The 23,238-nt window shown below is 36.1% G+C and overlaps 1 protein-coding gene across 1 annotated transcript in view; it reads left to right on the top strand.

The window, feature by feature from the left end:
* Positions 1–22,980, top strand: part of atic (5-aminoimidazole-4-carboxamide ribonucleotide formyltransferase/IMP cyclohydrolase) — a 99,979-nt gene extending 76,999 nt beyond the window's left edge. The window contains exons 12-16 of the mRNA XM_088607214.1: positions 6,999–7,124; positions 17,427–17,519; positions 20,248–20,430; positions 22,157–22,312; positions 22,726–22,980. Coding sequence (XP_088463340.1) covers positions 6,999–7,124; positions 17,427–17,519; positions 20,248–20,430; positions 22,157–22,312; positions 22,726–22,845 — 678 coding nt within the window. The 3' untranslated portion in view covers positions 22,846–22,980. The remainder of the gene's footprint in view (positions 1–6,998; positions 7,125–17,426; positions 17,520–20,247; positions 20,431–22,156; positions 22,313–22,725) is intronic.
* Positions 22,981–23,238: the final 258 nt, after the last annotated feature.

Raw genomic sequence — 23,238 nt, 5'->3', positions numbered from 1 at the left:
GTAGGATGCGCCACGCCTACCACAATTTTAACCAGTTTAATCTGCGCATTTTGAATGGCTGGATCTCTACCAAGCACTGATGAGACATCACAGTTCTGTAAAGATCACAGAAAAGTGAACGCTGAAACTCCACCAGACATTGTATATACTGTTTAACCATAGTCAAGAACCAATGTGCTGTTCCCTTTTGTAACAAGGTTACTTCCCAATTGCTTTATCAGTCTGTATGTGGGGAGAAGGGAGGGAGCTCTCCTTGACAGCTGACACTTGTCCATACGCTTCGGTGGAAAATTAATAATAACGCCAATGTAAACGTCATATTTACAATTTGTTGAAAATAAAAATGGTTGTAAAGTTCTTTAAAGCTTTCTTAGTCAAGAATGAGAATTTACGTAGGGAGCAGTGTAAGCACGCGTAGGCTGCAAAAGATCAGCTAAAGAGAGAAGAACACGCTTTCAGAGAAAACAATGTTTCAGGTGTGAAGAATACAGATCCCCAATTCAATTGCAGCCTAAATGTTACCAGTAGATGGTCAGGTGTTACGTAGGGATAGTACATAATTCTGGCTTTATGAACTAACATCTGGGATTTGATTAATTTAAAATATGTATTTTTTTAATTGAACCAGAATGCTAGATCTTGTTGATATAAAAGTTATATCACTGGACAGAGTGATGGAGACTGAAAGAAATGACAAGCACCACCAGCTTTTTCCCTTCCCTTTGGTGCGAAATGATAGTGCGCTGACTGGCACGAAACATTCCCTCTGATTTTTAACCATTCTGTGTACGAATCAAAGAGGGTGAGAGAGAGTAGGAAGAGAGACAGGAAAAAAAGTGTATCCTGTCTTAATTTCAAATTATATTCTTAATCTTAATTTTTTTAATTTACTTATTTTCTGATAAAAAAAATTCTTGTAAATTAATGTTTTTACAAGATGTGGAAATACAAAAAATTATTACATTGTGAATTTTAATATTATCGATAACTAATAGTTTATGCTAACACCTGAGTTTCTTATTTAGATGTAAATAAAAGATTAAACCAAGTGTGACATTCAGAAAAAACAAACGAGAATAGTCTATGGTATTTGTATATATGAATATATGAAACTTTTCTAATTTTTTTTTTTAATAGAAGCTGTGGTCTTTACGGTTAGTAGACAGTGCGCTATTTTGTCAGCAGCCTGCTAATCTGCTTAACATCTGTAGAAAACATTATTTTATTTCTATATGGAATGCATGTTGTGTTTACAAAATTAAAGTGTTTAAAATGTTTAAGTAAAAAGCTAATTGCGCAGAAGAAAAACTACCTCTTTTTTGTGCATAAAAAGTGTTTTTAACGGATTTATATGTTTTAAGTCTTTTCGTGTTGATTTAAATGTCCTTCTTTCACTTGGATTGCATGAAACAACTCGGGGTTATAGTTATGATTTCTCTGTGATTATCAAATCCCTCAACTCGTTCACTAGTGATTATTTTGGAAATATTTTGACATGTACCTTTTAACTCAGAATTTGTCATGTTGGGCACTCTGAGTTAAGCTTTGATGTAGTACACAAATATATTTCACACAAGCTTTACTGTAGTGGCTTTAAAACTATACAACATCGCAATGTTAGCATGTGGCAAGTTGTTGTTCAAGTTTTAAAACTACAGTATGGAAAATGAGTGTTAAGAAAAAACAGCACATTTGATTGCTGGTTGCCTTATGTTAAACAGAAAGAATGACAACAGAGCATGTTTCTGGAAAATCCTTCGCATCCCCCAGAACTGGCAGAACTGTCTATTCTGCATAACATTACACAGAGGGGTGCTGACCGTCCCAGCCTTTGTGAAAAGTACGGAGCTGCGTTACATAAAGTGGCTGCAATGGAATATAATAGTAGGTAAAAGTTCATTCCAAGCTGGAAAGAAAAGACAGTACATGTCTCCTCTATAAATCTTCAGTTTACAGACCGTCCATGGTAATTTATTATTAATAATATCTTCTGTATCGCATTAAAATGATAACGTTTTTGCAAGTGTAAATCCACCTATTTTCTAACCATTTTGTCCAGGACAGGTTACACTTTCACCAGTACTATTTGGTAACATTTTTTATGATTTTGACATTTTGGCATTCTGGCGTAAGAACACAGAACATCTTTCCGCCTATGAAAAGATTTGCATATGTAGTTTATTCTTATCTGTGTGAAAACAGGAAATACAGAGGGTGTTTCAGAAATACCCCCCCAAAAATCGTTTCACTAACAACCAACAAGTGCCACCTGTGTGTCATTTTGACCAGTTAATCACTTGCTGCGGTATAACGCACTAATCTCCAGATAATTTCGCCCAGTATGGGGTTTTACCATGCGTTTTGAATGGCTGCATCTGTAGGTTCTTTTGCACTGCATTTAGAGGTAATTGGACAAACAATTTTTAAACAGTGGGATTTAAACGTTCTATCTCCCAGATAGAATTAGCCTAAATCAATCCACATGTATTCTCTGTCAGATTGAGTTTTCCCAGCATGTTGCATGGCACTACTGCATGATTCGGTGACGTAACCATATTTGTGCAGTTGCATTTCACGTCTCGCATTCATTATAGGCGGACAAATAGGGATAGAAAACGGGTTGATTTACACTTGGAATTGGTTAACGTCAGTTCAACCCGAGAGCTTCAACATCTACAGATGCAGCCATTCAAAGTATTGTCAAAGTATTACCCTGGTCCACATTCTTTGTAACCGTCTTTGTAAACGAAAATACTTTATTTTTTAATTGACAAAAAACACCACAGCATTTCGTTGATCCGATCACGTATTCGTTTCCAATCATACAAAGTAAGTCTTGAGAATCTCAGATTCAGCATGCCTTTCACATGTTCAGAAACTATATTAATTTAGGAACATAAACATATTATGTAAACTGTACTATATATTGCTGGTAGTTTAAAGAAAAAATACACACCAGTATTCCATTTCCCCTAAACATTTTATGCATCAAAGTCTTACAGTTGGTTATTTCAGCAACATTTTTATGTGCTCCTTCTGACCATAGTAAGATTAAATACTTTGTGAAAAGTGATTGTCTTTTAACCTTTTCTGTGAATTTGTTCGTTATCGGCTTAAACAAACGCATACTTTTAGAATTTGATTAACAGGGATTGTAATATGGAATTGCGTATCTAAACAAATTAATAACGATATAATTATATTAATGTACTGTCTGGTGGAATAAACTGAAGAGTTAGTTAATGCGACAGAATTATTAAGAATTATCACCTCTTTTTACACTTGAGAACAAATGAGAACATTCCACTCAGTGGGCGATGCATTGTTATCTCAATCACCTGCTTATTCGTTTTACACCACGGGAAGACAGGAGAATCTGATTGTACTGTATCTGTACAGAATGTGTTCAATCAATACAGTAATTGATTAAAAACGCAAATGCGTGTTTAATTTAAATGCCCTTTTTGATTTACAATTTGACAATAAAAACCGGGGTAAAGTTAGCTTGAAGTTAAAAAACGATTTTGGCACGCCTGTAGCATTTTCACAAAACCTAGAGTTGTGATAACACTTCCTTTGTGTATAAAGTACATTGTGAATGTTTTCACAGCCTTCACTTTGTTGTTTTTATGCCATTTTTTTTACCATGCACGAATATTCTTATGTCCATATCTTCGCAAGGGAATCAGCGCGAATTTTAATACTTATTAAATGACCGCGGGCAATTTCCACCCCCTCTACTCTTCTCAGAGTAGAATAGGCTAACCTTTGGTGGATGTTTTGGGTTTTGCTTTTTCACATATCTCCCCTTTTTATAAAACGACATGGTTGATGTTCCAGAGTCAATGTTTTTTCATCAGTGAAATGTACATCATGAAATGCCTCTCCCTGTTCAATCCATTGGAAAAAAGAAAAGGAGCATAAAGCGTCTGATGGTCATAAACGATATTAATTTAGGAACCGCATCAGAGAGATTTTTTTAACTGCACTGCATCGGAGAGAATACCATAGCGCGTTTTTTACTCTTTGGCTTCCCGGGCTTCCATAAGAATCAGTATAGCTTCTGGGAAATACATTTTTCCTGCATTAAAGTTTAATTCGGTCAGAGCGTCCTACATTACAAACTCCAAGCGTTTCATTTTGAGCTGAAGACCCTCACACCTGAAGAAAGATTCACAGCCGAAATGTTGAAGGCTGACGCGGCTACCCAACAAAGTAAAAGTATTCCAAAGGATTCCAGTAAATGTTTATATCATTATATCTAATTTTTTATTTCTTTTTTTAAAATTAAAAAAATAATTTTTCCCATTTTTCTCTAATTGACAGTTGACACTCCTCCATACACTCAAGTGAAAAATTAATGCCAATGTAAACGTCGTATTTACAATTTGTTGATAATAAAAATGTTAAGTTCTCTAAAGCTTTCTCAAGTCAATTATGATAATTTACCTATGGAGCTGTGTAAGCATGCGTAGGCAGCAAAAGATCAGCTAAAAACGCTTTCAGAGAAAATGTTTCAGGTGTGAAGAACACAGATCCCCAATGCAATTTCAACCAAACCTGTCCCCACACACCCTGCCCCCACTGCAATTAGAATATACACAAAGCACTGAAATCTTTAGAGTAGATCAGGGGTTTCGCAGACATAGGCATAGTAGGTAATTCAGGCTTTATGAACTAACACCTGGGATTCGATTAATTAGGGTTATTAATTATTAGAGTTCATAAAGCCTGAATTACGTACTATGCCTACATCTGCAAAACAACTTTGCCAGTTAATGCTACTTCACTTTCTCGGGCGTGTTTTTTTTAGGAAAAAACCAGGCTAACAGGCTTGTTTTGTGATCTTCCTAAGATTGTTAAGCGCAGTGTCAAAATGTTTCCATATGAAAGGATCCATATGAAAGGCAGTGACGTCACCGTCATCTGTTGAGTGTGAATTGTGGTGAGCCTCTGATTGGGGGAAAAAAAGACCTGCTGATCTGTTCTACATACCAGGAAGACAACAGAATATGATTTTTTTTTAAGTCGTGCAATTTCTAAGCAGGAACACATCATTATATCTTATATATGAAAAATGTATAATATAACTTATGTATGAAAACGTGTGTGTACTAGCTGTACTGAAAATAAAGCAACGTTTTTCATTCAACGAGTGCCTGAGTCACTGTGTCCATCCTATATAATAATGCCACAATATTATAAACACCCTTAGGCTGGGCAATATAATTTTTTAATTAAAAAAGTAATAAATGAGATGTAATGATGTGTTCCTGCTTAACTTAGAAATTGCATGACTTTAAAAGCGATAAAAACAGGTTTCGATAGTTAATAACCACTGCACGAAAAACGGGTGATTTTTCTTCCTCGTCATCAGATCTTTCTTGGAAAAATGTCTTACCCGCTGCAATATGGGCACAGAAGGGTTAAAAAGTCAGACAGATAGGGGGGAGGGTGAGTTGTAAAACTGTTTCCTGTCCTGGATAAAGCGGTTAGAAAATAGGTGGATTTACACCTGTGAAAAGCGTTCCAATTTTAATGCGATACGGAAGACATTATTCATAAAACATTATCTTGAACGAAGGAGACACGTTGCGTATCGCCTCTTTTTACACTTGAAAGAACATTCTAATGTTAATGCGACACTGAAGATATTATTAATAACCTTTTAAATCTGAAGGGAGATCTAAAGGGATCCACACAGTGCAGGTTCCGGCTACTGTAGCTATTCAGAGGGAAAGACGGTGACGTCACTGCGCAGGCAAGCAGACACACCCTCTAATGTCAGGCGTATGCGTTAAATATATTTAAATCTTTGAATTAATATCGTTATTGATTTCTGTAGCCTAGCAACATTGTCCAATAATACTCTTCTTGTGTCTTAATTTTTAGTTAAGCAGGATTTGAGCTACAGACCATAAAAAACAGGATTAACTTTTTTAACATATTGATGATAATATCAGTAGCAGTTTGAAACTATTCATTGTTATTAATAAATGCCTTAGATTCAAACATGATATTTAGAAATATAAAAAAGTCAATAGAGTGTTCATAATATTGCTGTTTTGCTATTGCTATTTTAGTTTTTCAAATAAATGTTTGTTAAAAGAAAACTTGTGGCGATAGTTGGATTTAAACACCCTACCTCTCGCTTATAAGTCAGGCACTTAAACCATCACGCCACTGATGCAGTCACGTGACAAGCAGTGAAACAGCCTTACACATATCAATAGATATGTGTATATACTACTGTTTGTGTTGACATGAATATACATGAATATAATTATATCGTTATTAATTTATTTAGATACGCGATTCCATATTATATTCCCTATTAATATTCCCTATTAATCAAATTCTAAAAGTATGCTTTGTTTATTCTGATAAAGAGCGTATTCACAGAAAAGGTTAAAACGATCACTTTTCACAAAGTATATAAACGTACAGTAATATGGTCAGAAGGAGCACGTAAAAATGTTTACGAAATAAACACATTTTAAGACTTTGATGCTTAAAATGTTAAGGGAGAAATGGAATACTAGTGTGTATTTTTTCTTTAAAATACCAATACCAGCAATATAGAGTTTACATAATATGTTTATGTTCCTAAATTAATATCGTTAATGACCTTCAGATGCGTTATGCTCCTCTTCTTTTTATGCTCAGCTACTAAAAATTCCCTTTAGTTGTAAAATTCCATATAAATATTAAATACTAAGTGGATTAAAATGTGCAAAGTAAAGACATTAAATTATTAAATCTTTCCAAGACCGACCAACGCACGCGTCGGTCATTTTGGCCAGCCAATCACATACTGCGATACGGTGCGGTGGCTCACGCGTAATTGCCCGTGGTACGGGTTTGAACTGTGCATTTTGAATGGCTGCATCTGTATACATACAGTATTACATTACTGTTTAGGGAACTAATGGACATAAATGTTGCTAATTGTTTCCGTGACTTCATGGAAAATGTTTTTTTACTCTTTATTCTTTCAGATGGACCCTGAATATGTTCCTGATGAAAATGAGGTGCGTGTTCTCTTTGGGTTATATTTGAAGCAGAAGAGGAACAATATTTCTATCAACGGCTCTCTTTTCAACAATGTTGTCTCCAATGGAAAAGTAAGTGCTTCTTTGGTAGAGATGTGACCACATCTCAAATCTGTGGGTGTAGCTTCTTTCCTTTGTGGTAGAAATATCCGTTTTAAAAATCTATGAAAGCAGCCCGTATTTATGATTATTATTTTTAAACTGTGATCCTCCCTGTTGTTCTCTGTCAAACTAAAAATTACTTCATACTAATGAAGCTCCTTTTAAATCTTTGATATTTTGGTAATTTTTCACTTGTGTAAAATGTTGAAAACCATAAATCTTCCAAACACATACTACCAGCTCAGAAATTATTTCTGGTCAATTTAAATAATCTTATAACGGCTGCAATTTTGCATCTTTCATCATCCAAGGTCCTTGTTCCTTTCTATGGTATTCAGTTTTACTATCTTAGGGCTGAACAATAAACTAATAATTTGTTTGGTATGTGCATAAATATTATGTGAAAAAATATGGTTATTCTCCCCATTTAGCTAATTTGGTAGTAGTTAATTGATCCCAGGATCTCATCCAACCAACCATGTCTTGAAAAAAGCCAAGGTACTGTATCAGCTTCAACAACATAGCTGAGTAGCTTATTCAATATACCATGGTCTGGAAAAGGAGGTACTAGTAAAGACAATTTTAAATGCACTTCCACAAATTTTCATTTACGTCCTCCGGCTCATGCTTTACTGTTTATTATGAAAAAGTCCAATTGGTAAAGTTTGTCAATACCTTTGAGAATTGTGGATACTTGTCAAGTTGTAATCTTACCTGTTAAAAGTCTAAAAAGGCTTACATTCCTTCACCCTGCCAGTGTAGGACATACATTTTAGCCCAGAAATGGTTGTAGTTGCTCTTCAAGGGAATGATTCCACTGTAACCTCTGCAGTGTCCAAAATTGTATAGAGTATTATAAAGGGGACCTTCTTAGAGCATTAATGTACATTTAGCACTCACCTCTTGATTTAAATTATATGGTCTTGGAAAAAAGAAACACAACATTTCTGGAATGAGAATCCTATAGTTATAGCTTATGTACTGTGACAAAAAGTTGTAAATTTGTTTTAAGCCCTCTGAGCAGTAATACAGCTTGTGCAGAGAGGCATTTCATCTGGCCAATCACACGAAAGCTTCTTAAATGCACTTTTACCAAGCAAGGTCGAGGTGGAACAATGCCTTTAAAAAGGCCTTAATTTAAAGCTTAGGTCACTGCAAGAAAAAGGCCACACTTAGTCAGTTTTTGTGCATTCCATAATGCCTCGATTGTCACCAGAAGCAAAGGAGAGGGCCATTGGCATGCCTGCTTGGGTAATTGTTGATTGTGTCAGGGACGTGTAACAGCTGTATTTGCAGTCACAGTGTCAGAAGATCCTGATGATTGGCTCTGTCACCATGTGTTTCTGAGGGTGGGTTTTCTGAGTTGGACAGACCTATATAGGCCTGTGTCCACTCTGGAAGTAAGTAGATTTTGCAGTGTACAGATGCAGCCATTCAAAGTGCGCGGTACAGACACGTACCGGAGGTGCAAGATGACGCAGGGTACCGCGGTACGTGATTGGTTGACCGACAGGGGCACTCGTGGTCCATTGGTCTGTCGTAGAAAGATTTACAGTAAACGTCTTTACTGTGTCCATTGTAGTATTTAATATTTATATGGAATAAAAATTTCTTCTCTTTAAAGCCCTGGCCAAATATGAAGACAGTACGTACAGTTATAATTCAAATGGAATTAAAAACTACACATCCCAGTTACCATGGTGGTGCTTGTGATCATTGCGTTTAACCAACGAAACAGGGCGAAAAATCAGTCACATGACTTTGGGGCAGAGTTTCGAAAGCTTAACCTATCAGCAACAATGCGAAATTTACACGATAGGCTACCTCAAACTGTCAGTTACACGACTGTGTATGTCGACATTATGAAAAAAATGTTTCAGGCATTGATGTGAAGGACAACAGAGCTTTCACTGGCCGATTATCATTATTATCATTATAATCATTATTATTAATAATGATATTAATTTAAGGGTCTAAATATCTAAACATATGTATCTGTATAGCAGGTAGTATCACTGTATTCCACTTTCTTTGTAAACACGGAAAAACAGATTCACAACGCAAAGCTGTATCGCTGTGTAAAAAAACCCGGTTTGTAATGAGTTGCTGAGCTAAGAATAGGAATGTTCCTGCTGGCAGAGGGGGTGGAAAGTGCCTGCGGTCATTTAATTAGTATGCTTTCAGAGAAAATGTTTCAGGTGTGAAGAACATAGATCTCCAATGCAATTTCAACCAAACCTGTTCCCACACACCCTGCCCCCACTACCATTAGAATATACACAAAGCACTCAAATCTTTCGAGCTAATGATCAGGTGACCCGAGAGAGAGCGAGAGAAACACCAAGGGGTGCGGAACCAGGGAACTATTTACATGGAAAACGGGCGATCTCCCCAGACTGTCTGCCCGTTTCATTGTTACCTGGATACCTCTTTATTTAGAACTCACTAACACTGGTTTTTAGTTTAGAAGGATTCAAGTAGGGTTTTAGATGAAAGGCAGCGACCTTAATCTCTGACCAAGGGAAACGTTTCATTTTTTCAAAGAAATGTTTGTTAAAAAATAAAGCCATAGTTCCGTGGGATTCAATCACAGACCATGTGACATGGAAGTCAGGAAACTAACACACAGCGCCACCGGATTTAATAATGCTATAAAAACGCTATAAAATAATGTGACTAGGCACAGAACAAGTTTACAGCACAGTACAATAATAAATGCTGACCATGACTTTAGAAGCATAAATTGCCTTACACTCAATTTAAACACAAGCTGTCTTTAGCCCTCTAAGCTGGTTCATACAGAAATGTAGAGATCCAGGCTCAGAACACACAGCTTCATTAGCGAATACATATGCAGGACAACTAGAGAAGACGTTTTACAGAGGATGGATTTTTAGAAACATCCCATAAGTGACATCACTGAAGTCAACTCCGAGGTACTGTAACTGTTGTGTGGATAGTTTCACAAGAATCAGACAAAGGTTTAAGCATCGCTTGTTCTAGATAAAACTGAAAAAAAAAAAACCAACAACCCATAATGTACTTCTTTGCGGCTCTGTTTGCCCAAATCATATATTCACAACGTGAAATCTAGAAAATAATATTACGTAAACAAAATCCGCAATATGGAAACAGAACCTGTGTAATTGTTGATAGATGATGTACTCGTAACATTTTTACAAGACGAACTACAACATTTAAAAAATGACTTGTATGTACTTGATATCTCTAATCAATCCACGGCGACATTGTTAAAAGCAGAGTCCCAGCACAAAACGAAACTAAAACGCATACCGTTTCGCGCTTCTTATTAGTTGCTCAAAAGTAATTTGACCGTATGAAATGTATAATATAAACCTAGAAACATATACGTGAGCAGTATTTACGCACTGTAGTATCGGTGTTAAGACATACCTCTCAAATACTGTAAATCAAGTTAAAAATATCTCAAGACCGATTCTGGTCATAATGAAACCATGTTTCGTGTATGTTTTCTTTAAAGTACCGAGACCAGCCATATACTGTATGTTTATGTTCCAAAATTAATATCGTTTATGGCCTTCACACGCGTTGCAGTATGCTCCTATTCTTTTTATGCTCAGCTACTAAGATTTCCCTTCAGTGGTAAAATTAGATATGAATATTCAATACTTAAACGGGCACAGTTAAGACATTAAATATACATATACATACTGTATACAGTACAGTTTTCATACGGTAATATGTTTATGTTCCTAAATCAATCTCTTATGAGCATGTGAAAGGCATGGTGAATCGAGTCTCAAAAATTACTGTACTTTGCATGATTGGAAACAAATGCTTGATTGCGAAATGCTGTGGTGTTACTTTTACAAAGACGGTCAATGAAAAAAAGAATGTTGACCAGGGCAATACTTTGAGTTTACACTTACAGCTTGTCCAAGGTCATTCATTATTAATACTATTAGTAATATCTTCGTTAAAGACTTTGATGGCCACAGCTCAAACATGAGAGGTTGAGCTTTATTAGCTCCACCTTGCGGAAATTCCGGATACTATTATTTTGCTTGTCGTATTATAGGAGAATTTACGGTAACTCGCGGTATTTACCGGTAGCTTGCGGTAGACTGCGTACAGCGTACCGCAAAATAATGCGGTATCGCCCGCACATTTTGAATGGCTGCATCTGTATGTTACGCAAGTAAACCAAAATATGTACCTTATGAAATTCCCATCACATGTAAGCTGCTCAATAGTTTAAATGAAAAAGCATCACATGCTGTTTCATCACTCTGCGTGTGTTTTCATTAAAAGTCCATCGAAACAGATTGTAGGACAGCACAAATTAAATTCCTGAGATTCTGAGCCAAGCCTTCATTAATGTAATTTTCTAGTAACCAGAACCCTATACTGTGTTCTCCGCATTCCTGAGTGTGTGATGCAGTTTAGATATAATTATTATAATGTGAGGGTGACAGTTCAATCTGAGTTATTTTTGTTATACTGTTCTTTGCCACAATTTATCAAAAGCACTTCACAGAATAATACATTTGCTTTATTTAGTGCTAGTTGTATATAGCTGTTAAACCTGATCTTAGATTAGTACTTTGAAGCTGTTCTTACAAATGCATTTTTGTACTGATACTTGTACATTTTTACTAAGTATTCATTGTTTTTTCTTAACAATGCACAATATTGTTGCAGTGTGAGGGGCTGTTAAATGTTTGTAGTTACCAAGAAAATCACACCATTCTAATATAAATTGTGGGTTAATAAATATCAATGAGCAGTACAAAAACACAATATAAGATTACATAGAACAAAGGAGAAGAAACAAGAAGCAGGCAAGAACAAGGAAAGAGAGAAGAGTCCGGAGGAGTTGGAACTTGAAGCTTGCGCCAGGCGAGAGGCCCTACTTCATGATTATCCAAACGAAACCTGAATGGAGCTAAGTATTTGAGCCTTGTTAGAGAAGTGTGTGCTTTTCTGTGTTTTTAGGAAACTTGGGTTTCCTGGGTAAAAGATACCTCAGTTAGAAACATCTTTCCTGCTTAGGGTGGATTTTGGTGGATATAGGCTTCCATTTATTTTGAGGCATCTTGAGATTTAACTGAAGGTTGCATTGTATTTAGTTAGAAGGCAGCTCATCTCTTATGTGGCCTCTGTAGGCATTAAGAGTTTAATGCTTACAGTAGTAGCAGTCTGGGGTTTTCTGGGTGACCAGAACGTTAGGCCTCTGAAATGCCTTGTTTGTGAATACTGTTCATAGAGTAACTTGTGTGTTGTATGTTTTGTTGTGTGTAGTGTAGTTTGTGTCTTGTCATTGTAATAAATATTTGTTTAACCAAGTAAGCCTGGATGCTTTGGTACTCTCCACACCAAATAATAATAATAATAATAATAATAATAATAATAATAATAATAATAATAATTGCTTACACTTATATAGCGCTTTTCTGGACACTCCACTCAAAGTGCTTTTTACAGGTAATGGGGACTCCCATCCACCATCACCAATGTGCAGCATCCACCTGGATGATGCAACGGCAGCCATAGTGCAAAGAACTTGTGCTATAGAACAAATAATTCATTTGGCTCTATTTATACTAGTCACTCAGGTATATTCTAGAGCAGTGGTTCTCAAACTTTTGGGACCAAGTATCACCCCTGATCATACCAAAGCACCCAAGTACCACCTACAAGACATTGTCTCATAGGAACCCCAGAAATTCTCAATGACCAACATGAGAGCACACTTTCGCATACACATATAATAAATATTATAATAATAAACTTTATTTGATATAGCGCCTTTAAAGGTGGCTTCTCAAAGCACTTTACAGAAAAAAACAGGAACAACAACATATAAAAATAAACAAAAAAGCACCATTTCAGTGAGAGGGGTGAGCCTGTTTAGTTGAGCAAATCAGATGTGAATTCATTTTTCGACCCTTGATACAATTCACAACAAAGTCTTAACAGATTTTAAATCTTCAGGCATTTTCTTGATGGCAAAGGTCTCGCAGTGGATGTTGCAATGCGTCCATTCATTTCCGGAGCAACCTCTCTAATTCGTGCAGTTAATGCTATTCACTTCTAAAAATTTATTCAGAAACTGAAATATGGGCTCTCCTGTAGTTCCTGTTGGTAGCAGCTTACAGAACAGAAAGTCCTCATTGGATGTACACTCAAACATGTATCTAACGTAAACGAGCAAATTGGCCAAATCAACGACATCTACAGACTCATCTTATTCCAGTGAAAAGCATCTGCTCATCTTAACGTGCTCTATCAGCGTACTTTTGATATCATCCGCCATATCAATAATTCTATGAAGGACTGTGTCTTTCAGAGGGTGCTGCAGGTCGAGCTGTTTAGCAGCTTTTTCTCCTCACATAATACGTGTCAGCTCTTTTGCCAACGGTAAATAAGGTTCTTCAAAAATATTGAAGTTTTTATTTCATGTGCATGGGAGTGAAACACAAAGATGTGTATTCTGTGTATTTTTGTCAAATTAACCTATAACAGTTTTTAAATATTGTTCTGTTATCTATCACGCTTTCCTGTGCTCACAAGATTGAATAATTTCTATGTATTCCTGTGCTTACAACATTGGCATTGTTCTGAAATCATGCACATTCTCCTACCTCCCTATTTCCTGGAGATAACTTTTTTATATACAATTGGTCACTTGGGTTCGTAGCACACATTCCTATAGAATGGTATAGAATTATATAGTAGCACTTGTGTCCACTCAAGTATTAGCACGTGCTGTATCGTAGTACGTAGGCTGCGTATTCGACACGTATTAAAATAGAAAATATGAAAACCTGTCCCGATTTTTCAGTGCGCACAAAGTTCCACGGTCATATGGTGTACCAGCTGGCGGAGTTGGTGGTATGCATACCATAGTTTGAGAACGACTGTTCTAGAGAAATAACTTACAAGTTTGGGGTTATGAATATTTATTTCATTTATTGACTAAACCGTTCGGTCAAATCCAGATTTTCACCATTTTCGGAACCCCTTTGTAACAATACAATAAGAATTGTTTAAATATGTCAACTGTTTATCTGTTAAACTCACTCAAGGCTGTCACAAAGTCCATGGGCATACAAGCAGTACTCATCATTTATTCAGTTAAATCATTCTTGGCCATTTTAGAGTTAGTCATTGTGACCAAATTATTTTGAACCTGATCATATAGCTAGCCTTCATTGAGATAGAACAGAGTAAAAGTACGATTCAAGGTTAAATAGGCTAAAAGAGATAATTTTAGAGAAAGAGAAAAGAGGAAATGAATCAGTTGAGATGCGTCCTTCAGCAAACTGAGAAGCCAGAATCTGTCCAAATTATCTGAGCACTGGAAGAGTACCATAATATTGGTTTTAAAGGACTTGTACGTTTGGGGAAATAGTGATTTCCTAGATGTAGTATCCACAGGGTGTCATTGTTTGGTGATATTTTGGAGTAGGAAAATATTGTAGGTTTTCATTCAGTATCCATTTTTAAGTGATTTAGTCTTGGGCCGAGTCCTTGTTTCAGCCCAGGATACGGAAAGCAACACAGGTTGCTTCTTTCACCTTTTAAGATGTTTTGTATTTCAATTTCAGGGAGAATTGTACTTTTACAATGTCCTTTCATAGTTCTTTCATTTTGCAGACTAGCCCCATCCATTTGGCCAAAAGGCAGATATATCAACTTGATTAGCAGCTGCTCTTCCATTTCAGATATCAAAGGTTACAGGTGCAATGTCTAACAATCAAAAACATAATTCTCATGAGATACTTTTTGGCGCTTGAGAATGTATGCTACATCATAAATCTTTCATATATTTGTTTTGTTGATATCTGAAGAAGAATTAAAAATATCAAAAAATATTGAAATGTCTTTCATAGCATTTTACCTTACTTCAGTACCATTGCTACTCTTCCTTAAGAGTTGTTGTGTTTGTCCAACAAAATTCACCATAATAATGCTCAACACCTTACTTATGCTTTCCTTTTATTTTTCTGTGCAGTTGTACAGCATAGGACTTGTGACCATAGATTGTATTTTTGGTGTAGACATTGTACAGTGCCTTGCGAAAGTATTCGGCCCCCTTGAACTTTTCAACCTTTTGCCACATTTCAGGCTTCAAACATAAAGATATAAATTTTTTATTTTATGTGAAGAATCACCAACAAGTGGGACACAATTGTGAAGTGGAACAAAATCTATTGGATTTTTGAAACTTTTTTAACTAATAAAAAAAATGAAAAGTGGGGCGTGCAAAATTATTCGGCCCCCTTGCGTTAATACTTTGTAGAGCCACCTTTTGCTGCGATTACAGCTGCAAGTCGCTTGGGGTATGTCTCTATCAGTTTTGCACATCGAGAGACTGAAATTCTTGCCCATTCTTCCTTGCAAAACAGCTCGAGCTCAGTGAGGTTGGATGGAGAGCGTTTGTGAACAGCAGTTTTCAGCTCTTTCCACAGATTCTCGATTGGATTCAGGTCTGGACTTTGACTTGGCCATTCAAACACCTGGATACGTTTATTTGTGAACCATTCCTTTGTAGATTTTGCTGTATGTTTGGGATCATTGTCTTGTTGGAAGATAAATCTCCGTCCCAGTTTCAGGTCTTTTGCAGACTCCAACAGGTTTTCATCCAGAATGGTCCTGTATTTGGCTGCATCCATCTTCCCCTCAATTTTAACCATCTTCCCTGTCCCTGCTGAAGAAAAGCAGGCCCAAACCATGATGCTGCCACCACCATGTTTGACAGTGGGGATGGTGTGTTGAGGGTGATGAGCTGTGTTGCTTTTACGCCAAACATATCGTTTTGCATTGTGGCCAAAAAGTTCGATTTTGGTTTCATCTGACCAGAGCACCTTCTTCCACATGTTTGGGGTGTCTCCCAGGTGGCTTGTGGCAAACTTTAGACGAGACTTTTTATGGATATCTTTGAGAAATGGCTTTCTTCTTGCCACTCTTCCATAAAGGCCAGATTTGTGCAGTGTAAGACTGATTGTTGTCCTATGGACAGACTCTCCCACCTCAGCTGTAGTTCTCTGCAGTTCATCCAGAGTGATCATGGGCCTCTTGGCTGCATCTCTGATCAGTCTTCTCCTTGTCTGAGCTGAAAGTTTAGAGGGACGGCCAGGTCTTGGTAGATTTGCAGTGGTCTGATACTCCTTCCATTTCAAGATGATCGCTTGCACAGTGCTCCTTGGGATGTTTGAAGCTTGGGAAATCTTTTTGTATCCAAATCCGGCTTTAAACTTCTCCACAACAGTATTACGGACCTGCCTGGTGTGTTCCTTGGTCTTCATGATGCTCTCTGCGCTTTCAACAGAACCTTGAGACTATCACAGAGCAGGTGCATTTATACAGAGACTTGATTACACACAGGTGGATTCTATTTATCACCATCAGTCATTTAGGACAACATTGGATCATTCAGAGATCCTCGCTGAACTTCTGGAGTGAGTTTGCTGCACTGAAAGTTAAGGGGCCGAATAATTTTGCACGCCCCACTTTTCATTTTTTTATTAGTTAAAAAAGTTTCAAAAATCCAATAGATTTCGTTCCACTTCACAATTGTGTCCCACTTGTTGGTGATTCTTCACATAAAATAAAAAATTTATATCTTTATGTTTGAAGCCTGAAATGTGGCAAAAGGTTGAAAAGTTCAAGGGGGCCGAATACTTTCGCAAGGCACTGTACTTTTATTGTGCTTGTCAAGAAATAAAAATGATACATAGGTATGTTTACTTACAGATACCCCCATATGTTACCTTCAAAAAGAAAATTATTCACTTATACTGTACATTAATCGCATTCAGTAACAGTTGCAGGTGGTCTACCACTTCTAAGTTATTTTTCATGTAGAATTTGAATTAATATTCATTTTGATATCTGCTGATTAGAGAAGGGAAATCTTTTTTGTAATTTTTATGACCTAAGCAGTCATAACTTATGTAGCATATATCACAGGACTAATAAATTTGTGTGTAATTGCTATATTTAAGTTACTATAATTTAAAGGTAAGAGATCTTGGAGCAATATTTGTACACCCTAAAAATGTTTCGTGTGAGCTTGACCATACCTATGTCTTAGGTATAAGCAGATACCATTGAATTCAGTATTTTTAGTGTTCTTATCTTTGACTCTTAAATGTGAGTTGAGTAAAGATCATTTATCTATATTAAAGGTTGTGTATATATCTTTTGCTGTACGGAAAGCATTTGTGAAACTCTGTTTTAACTTCTTTGGCCTTAATCTGATATCTTATCCTTCTATTATTTCAGCTGTCGGAGCAGGCTGTTCAAGACTTACTTGTAGCCACCATAGCTGTCAAGTACACCCAGTCCAACTCTGTGTGCTATGCCAAGGATGGCCAGGTAAATAAAGCATGAGATAAAATTGTACCTCATCTGGGAGAACTGGGTTTCACAGCCATGATTCGTTGTATGTCTGGTTTCACTCTCAGAAGTGGCTTATAACTTCTTGAGGTGGTTCAAAACGCGATTGGAACATTACTTTCAGTTTGTTTCTCATATATCTGAATGCATAAAAATAGTCCACTATGATAGTTTATTGTGAACATTATGTCTCTCTTTCAGGTTTGCATCCAAATTGAGAAAGTCTATATTTTGTCTTAATCCACGTAAAAAGCACGTAAAAACTTTTCCAAAATAAACCACAGTATGTAACCGAATGAAAGACCTTGATGCTTAAAATGTTTATGAAGAAAGTGGAATACTGGTGTGTATTTGTTATTTAAACTACCAATACCAGTATACAGTTTACATAATATGTTTATATTCCTAAATTAATATCGTTTATGACCTTCAAACATGTTATGCTCCTCTTCTTTTTATGCTGAGCTACTAAAATTCCCCTTTAGTTGTAAAATTCCATATTAATATTAAATATTTAGCAGATTTAAACATGCACAGTAGAGAGATTAAATGAAGCAATCGTTTCACTCCCAACCAATGCACCGCAAGTGCCGCCTGTCGGTCATTTTGGCCAGCCAATCACGTACAGCTGTAGAACGCGCTAAACTGCAGATCATTTAGCGCAGTATGGGGTTTTACTGCTCATTTTGAATGGCTGCATCTGTATGTGATAGTTCACTGATGTTTAGTCACTGTAAGATTGTGTTGTGTTGTGTTGTATTTATTGATCAACTGATCCACGTTTTACAATAGAGCCACTTATTGATCAAAGTACCTCCTGTAGGGAAGGTGCTCAACATATTTCATTATCACTAAAATTAAACATACAACAAGTATGTTAAAGTATTGCAGGATAATGATTTAATTCCTCTATAATCTTTAAGAGCTGTATGTGCGTTTACTGAAGTGATGTTAAGCAGCAACATAATAAATGTTTTATTCCTCAAGGAATAAAATACTTTATCTGTTAATAAAGGTGTGATTTTGACAAACAAAATGATTTCACTAAGGCTTTAGATTAAATTATGACTTCAGGGGTAAATATATAAGGTGTAATTTTTTTACATTAAACATTTTTTTTTACATGAAAGTAAAAAAAATGCACTGTGGCATCTTACAATTGCGACTTTAAATCTCAGAATTCCGAGTTTATATCTCGTTGTTGCGACATAAAATCTCAGATTTACGACTTAAAATCTCGCAATTGCGATTTTTTATCTCACATTTGCTACTTCAAAATAGTCCACATTTCATTGTCTGTCCTTTTGTTATTGTAATGGATTCGGGTTCTATGGCTTGTACCCTCGCCACTCCCACCCTAGTCCTTGCCTCACTGCATGAGCTCGAACCCAGGTTTTGCCAGCTGAGCTAAAGAAGACCTTCCGTTACACTATATTCATAAATCATACAGGATCATAGGATCTATAGGCCTGAAGACTTGTCTTCTCAAGTGCCCTGATAAAAATAGAATTAATTACAGTTTTATGGAATCCCATTTCCTCCAGGGAGGCTTCCATAATACCCAGATGGAATAGTGGACAGTGGTCTTTTTTAAAAAGTTTTTATTTAAACACCAGAAATACAAAAAAGGAGACAGACTATGAAAAAAGATACAGAAATAGACACTTCACATCCAGAGGAATTCACAGTTCTAAAAGCAGAAAATTATACTTTTAACATTTAAATTTCTAATAGAATTTAAGTAAAAAAGGAATCATACTTTAAAAGCATTAATAGAGGGAGCAGTATTATACCATTTACTTTTATGGATGAAGTATTTAGCCAAAATAATTAACAGATTAATAATAAGAACATATACTTTATCCAAATCAGATCTAACAAAATATAAAATATAAAAAACTTAAAATTTAACATTTACCTTTAAATGTTTAATAATAACATTTTCCAAATGTTTCCAAAACTGTTTTGTATATATGCAATTAACAAACAAATGTAACAGAGATTCCTTCTCATTATTATAAAATACACATAAGTTGTCTTGTTTGTGTTTAAATCTAGAAAGTGTCAAGGATAAAATCTGTGAATGATCTTAAATGAAATTTCTTTAACTTTATTTGTAAGGCAGTATCTGCAATTGTCCAAACTAATTTCCAGTTTATATTCCTAAACATTGCATTCCAAAAGGAGACCTGGCCTGGCTATGTTCATTGCTGGCTCCAGAAGTGATGTCAAAATTGTGAGATATAAAGTCACAATTGCGAGATTTAAAGTCGCAATTCTAAGTTGCAATTGAGAGATATAAACTCGTAATTCTGAGATACAGATACTGCGAGATACCATACCATACCAAGAGAGATTTTTATTTTTGAATTTTGCTACAAATGTAGTGTCCTAACCATTTTCTGCAGTGTTATTCTGTACTGTTCATATAAGTAGTTAATGAAAATCATTTATTTGAATTATGATTTTTTTTATTGTATGGCAGAGCTTCTGCTTTAAATGACAGAAAAAAGTACTTGGTACTTCAGTACCGAAAGGTTGAAGAAGCCTTAGGGCAAAACCTTTACATGTATTCTTAATATAACTTTATAAAATACTATTCATATACAGTATTGTATTTTGTAATTGTTGAGATTTAGCATAGAAGGGGTAAAATAATGTAGGAAATGCTGACCATTTTTATTACCTTGTTTGTGTTCTTTGTCAGGTTATTGGGATTGGTGCTGGACAGCAGTCTCGTATCCATTGCACTCGCTTGGCTGGAGACAAAGCCGATAACTGGTGGCTGAGACACCACCCCAGGGTGCTGACCATGAAGTTTAAGCCTGGAGTGAAGAGGGCTGAAATTGCCAATGCCATCGACCAGTTTGTTAGTGGGTCCCTTGGGGCGGTAGGGAAATCTTAATCACATTTCTAAAATATTATTTGCATCCTAGGGCTTACATTTTTAAGTTTAAGAATAAGAGTGGATTTCCTGTTTCAGTAAATGAATAATTACAAAATTTTGGTTAGTTTGGGTTAAGGGTTAGAGAAAACATATTTTCACTAATAAACAGTTCCCCACATTTTAATGGTATACTTTTCCTTTCCTTAATAAAGAATAGATTGCATCAATTTCCCTTCCTTCCTTGCAAAAAAGTACAGTAAAAACCAAGCAAAAATTAATACTAGTGACATCTAGCAGCCTTGGGGTTCTATTGCAGACATTGACAGCGCTTTAATTAAGCAGCCTGTGCCCTAGAGGGGCTAATGGGAAAGGACTAAGCATTTGATGTAAGCACACATGTTGCCTTTATGTGATTGTTTTTTCCCTATAGTTGTAATAGTTACCTATTAAGACTCCTAGCCTGGTTTTTGCTTGTAACCTTGTCAGCAGCGAAGCTACCATCCTCCTGTTGTCTTCACTTCAGTGGTCTGGTGGTTAGCAACTGTGTTTTTGAGAGATTTGGGGGTGGGGTGTTTGTTGCTGAGACAGTAAAGCAGATGGAATTACCTTGGTCATCCTGAGTGGTGTCGTTTCTCTTAAGCAAAAATTCAATTTCTGGTAAACTTACAGTACTTAAAATGTTATAATATGTAAAAGCCAAGGTTAACAATTTTTTCCTGTAAGATTTATCAAAGCCTCAGACAACTACTATCTGAATAGTGTTAATATGGCTGTGCCTGGTTGGGTTCATGTTAATGTGGCTATGCCTGCTTGGGTTAATTTATTTTAAACCTTCAGGGCTTCAAAGCCTTAAACCCTAAAATTAGCCTTTTTGCTGTTTTATAGACTTTCTCTATAGCCTCAAATGACCAGGAAACGAATTATCATTCACCACCAAACATGACAGATGCATATTTTGAAAGATTTACAGTTACAGTTAGTAAAGCATGTAGAGTAGGGGTTGGTAACCTACAGCATGTGTGGCATGCATAGGGATTTTTAATGGCATGTGCAATAAAAGTCTATTAAGCCATGAAGAATCCAAGTTAAAAAATGATAAACTATATTTGACTGTTCTGTGATTTACTACTACAATGAAAGCTTTGGTACAGAATAAAGGAATCACTTGTATGCATTATTTTTAGCAAGGCTGGTCTTTTGTTTTCACAGCAAGTCTCACAATCCATGCTGCTGATAACATTTTTCACACTTAAGAGTAAAATCAAACTGCACAATGAACAATAAGTTGCAAAACTGTTTCCAGCAAACATCACCGCATGTATGAATGAATTCAACCTCTGTCTTGGGACACTGGCACCTCAGCCTTTCGCTATTTCCAAGATTTTAAAGAACTTTTAAAACATTGCACAATTTATAGTATGTTGCTGAATTCATGCAAGAGCTGGTATCAGAATTGTTCAATGAATTTCTGATGTTTTGGCCTGATGTTTTCTGATTATAGCAGACAGTGACATACATTTATTTTTCAAGGATCACAGTAAATGGCAGTAAATTAATTGTATATGTAATTAATTAGTAATGTTTTATTAATTAAAATGTAAGTAGGGCTTTTATTGACATCAAAGTATCAATGGCATGTAAATCAGTAAATTGAATTAAACTTTACTTGTTTTTGATTTAGCTCAGATTTTTGATGATAAGTAACCAGTTCAGTTTCACTTCCTTTCAGGGTGCTGATCTGGAAGCCTGGAAGGCACTGTTTGAGGAGGTTCCTGTTTTGCTGTGTGAAAATGAGAAAAAGGACTGGATTAGAACACTAAAGGCTGTGGCTCTCAGCTCTGATGCCTTCTTCCCATTCAGAGACAATGTGGATCGAGCTAAACAGGTAGTTTTTTTAATTACATAACTATACAAAATGTGCTTTCTGCTCATTTTCACATTATGTAACTTTTTTTTTTACATTTTAATTCAGTTTTCAGACCAGAGCAAGACACAATAGATATCAATGGACCTCAGAAAGAGGCAAACAAATGCTGAAAAACATCTGACCACTGTTTTTGCACTTGAGGAATGTGTAAAAAGAAGCAGCATGATTCATTTTTTATGCTTGCATGTTCAAAGAAATTTCAGCTTGAACTTTGTGAATAGTGCAATAGTGCGCTTTTATGTATGTGTAGATGTAAACCTGGTAAAACATCTCCCTCGAGATTTAAAAATAATGAGCACCTGTTAAGTCATTTACTCTTCTCAGTCTATATATAATGACACAGATAAGGGCTCAATGTCTTTTTTTTCTAGAGTGGAGTGGAATATATTGCAGCTCCTTCTGGATCAGCAGCAGACCAAGCAGTGATTGGTGCCTGCAATGAGCTGGGAATAACACTGGTACACACCAACCTGCGTCTGTTCCACCACTGAGACACTCACATTGCAAGATCATCATTCCTCTTGGACAGCCAACCACGGGTGTTGGTTCCCATTATTCCATAAAAGATTGCTTGATGATGTGATGTCTGTCTGCTTTTTTTGATTAAATAAACTTATAGACATGTATTTTTTCTCTCATTTTTGATGTTCTTATAGTCCTCACGTAGTAGAATACCTGGTAAGAGAAAAGTAGAACTAAATTCAAATCCTCAACCCGCAGTTCAGGGTAAAAGTTAAAATACATTCAAGAAAGGACAGAACAAAATCAACAATGAGTCATCAACCTTAAAATGCTTAAGCTTCCTTAAGAAAAAAGATGCTGTTGTCCTTTTTTGAGGATCAAGTCAGTATTGGCTTCGAAATTTAGCTTTGAGACCAGAACAG

The sequence above is a fragment of the Lepisosteus platostomus genome, chromosome 14 (genome assembly GCF_059453375.1).
Source record: "Lepisosteus platostomus isolate fLepPlt1 chromosome 14, fLepPlt1.hap1, whole genome shotgun sequence".
Lineage (NCBI taxonomy): Eukaryota > Metazoa > Chordata > Actinopteri > Semionotiformes > Lepisosteidae > Lepisosteus > Lepisosteus platostomus.
This window is presented reverse-complemented; position numbering and strand designations above follow the sequence as displayed.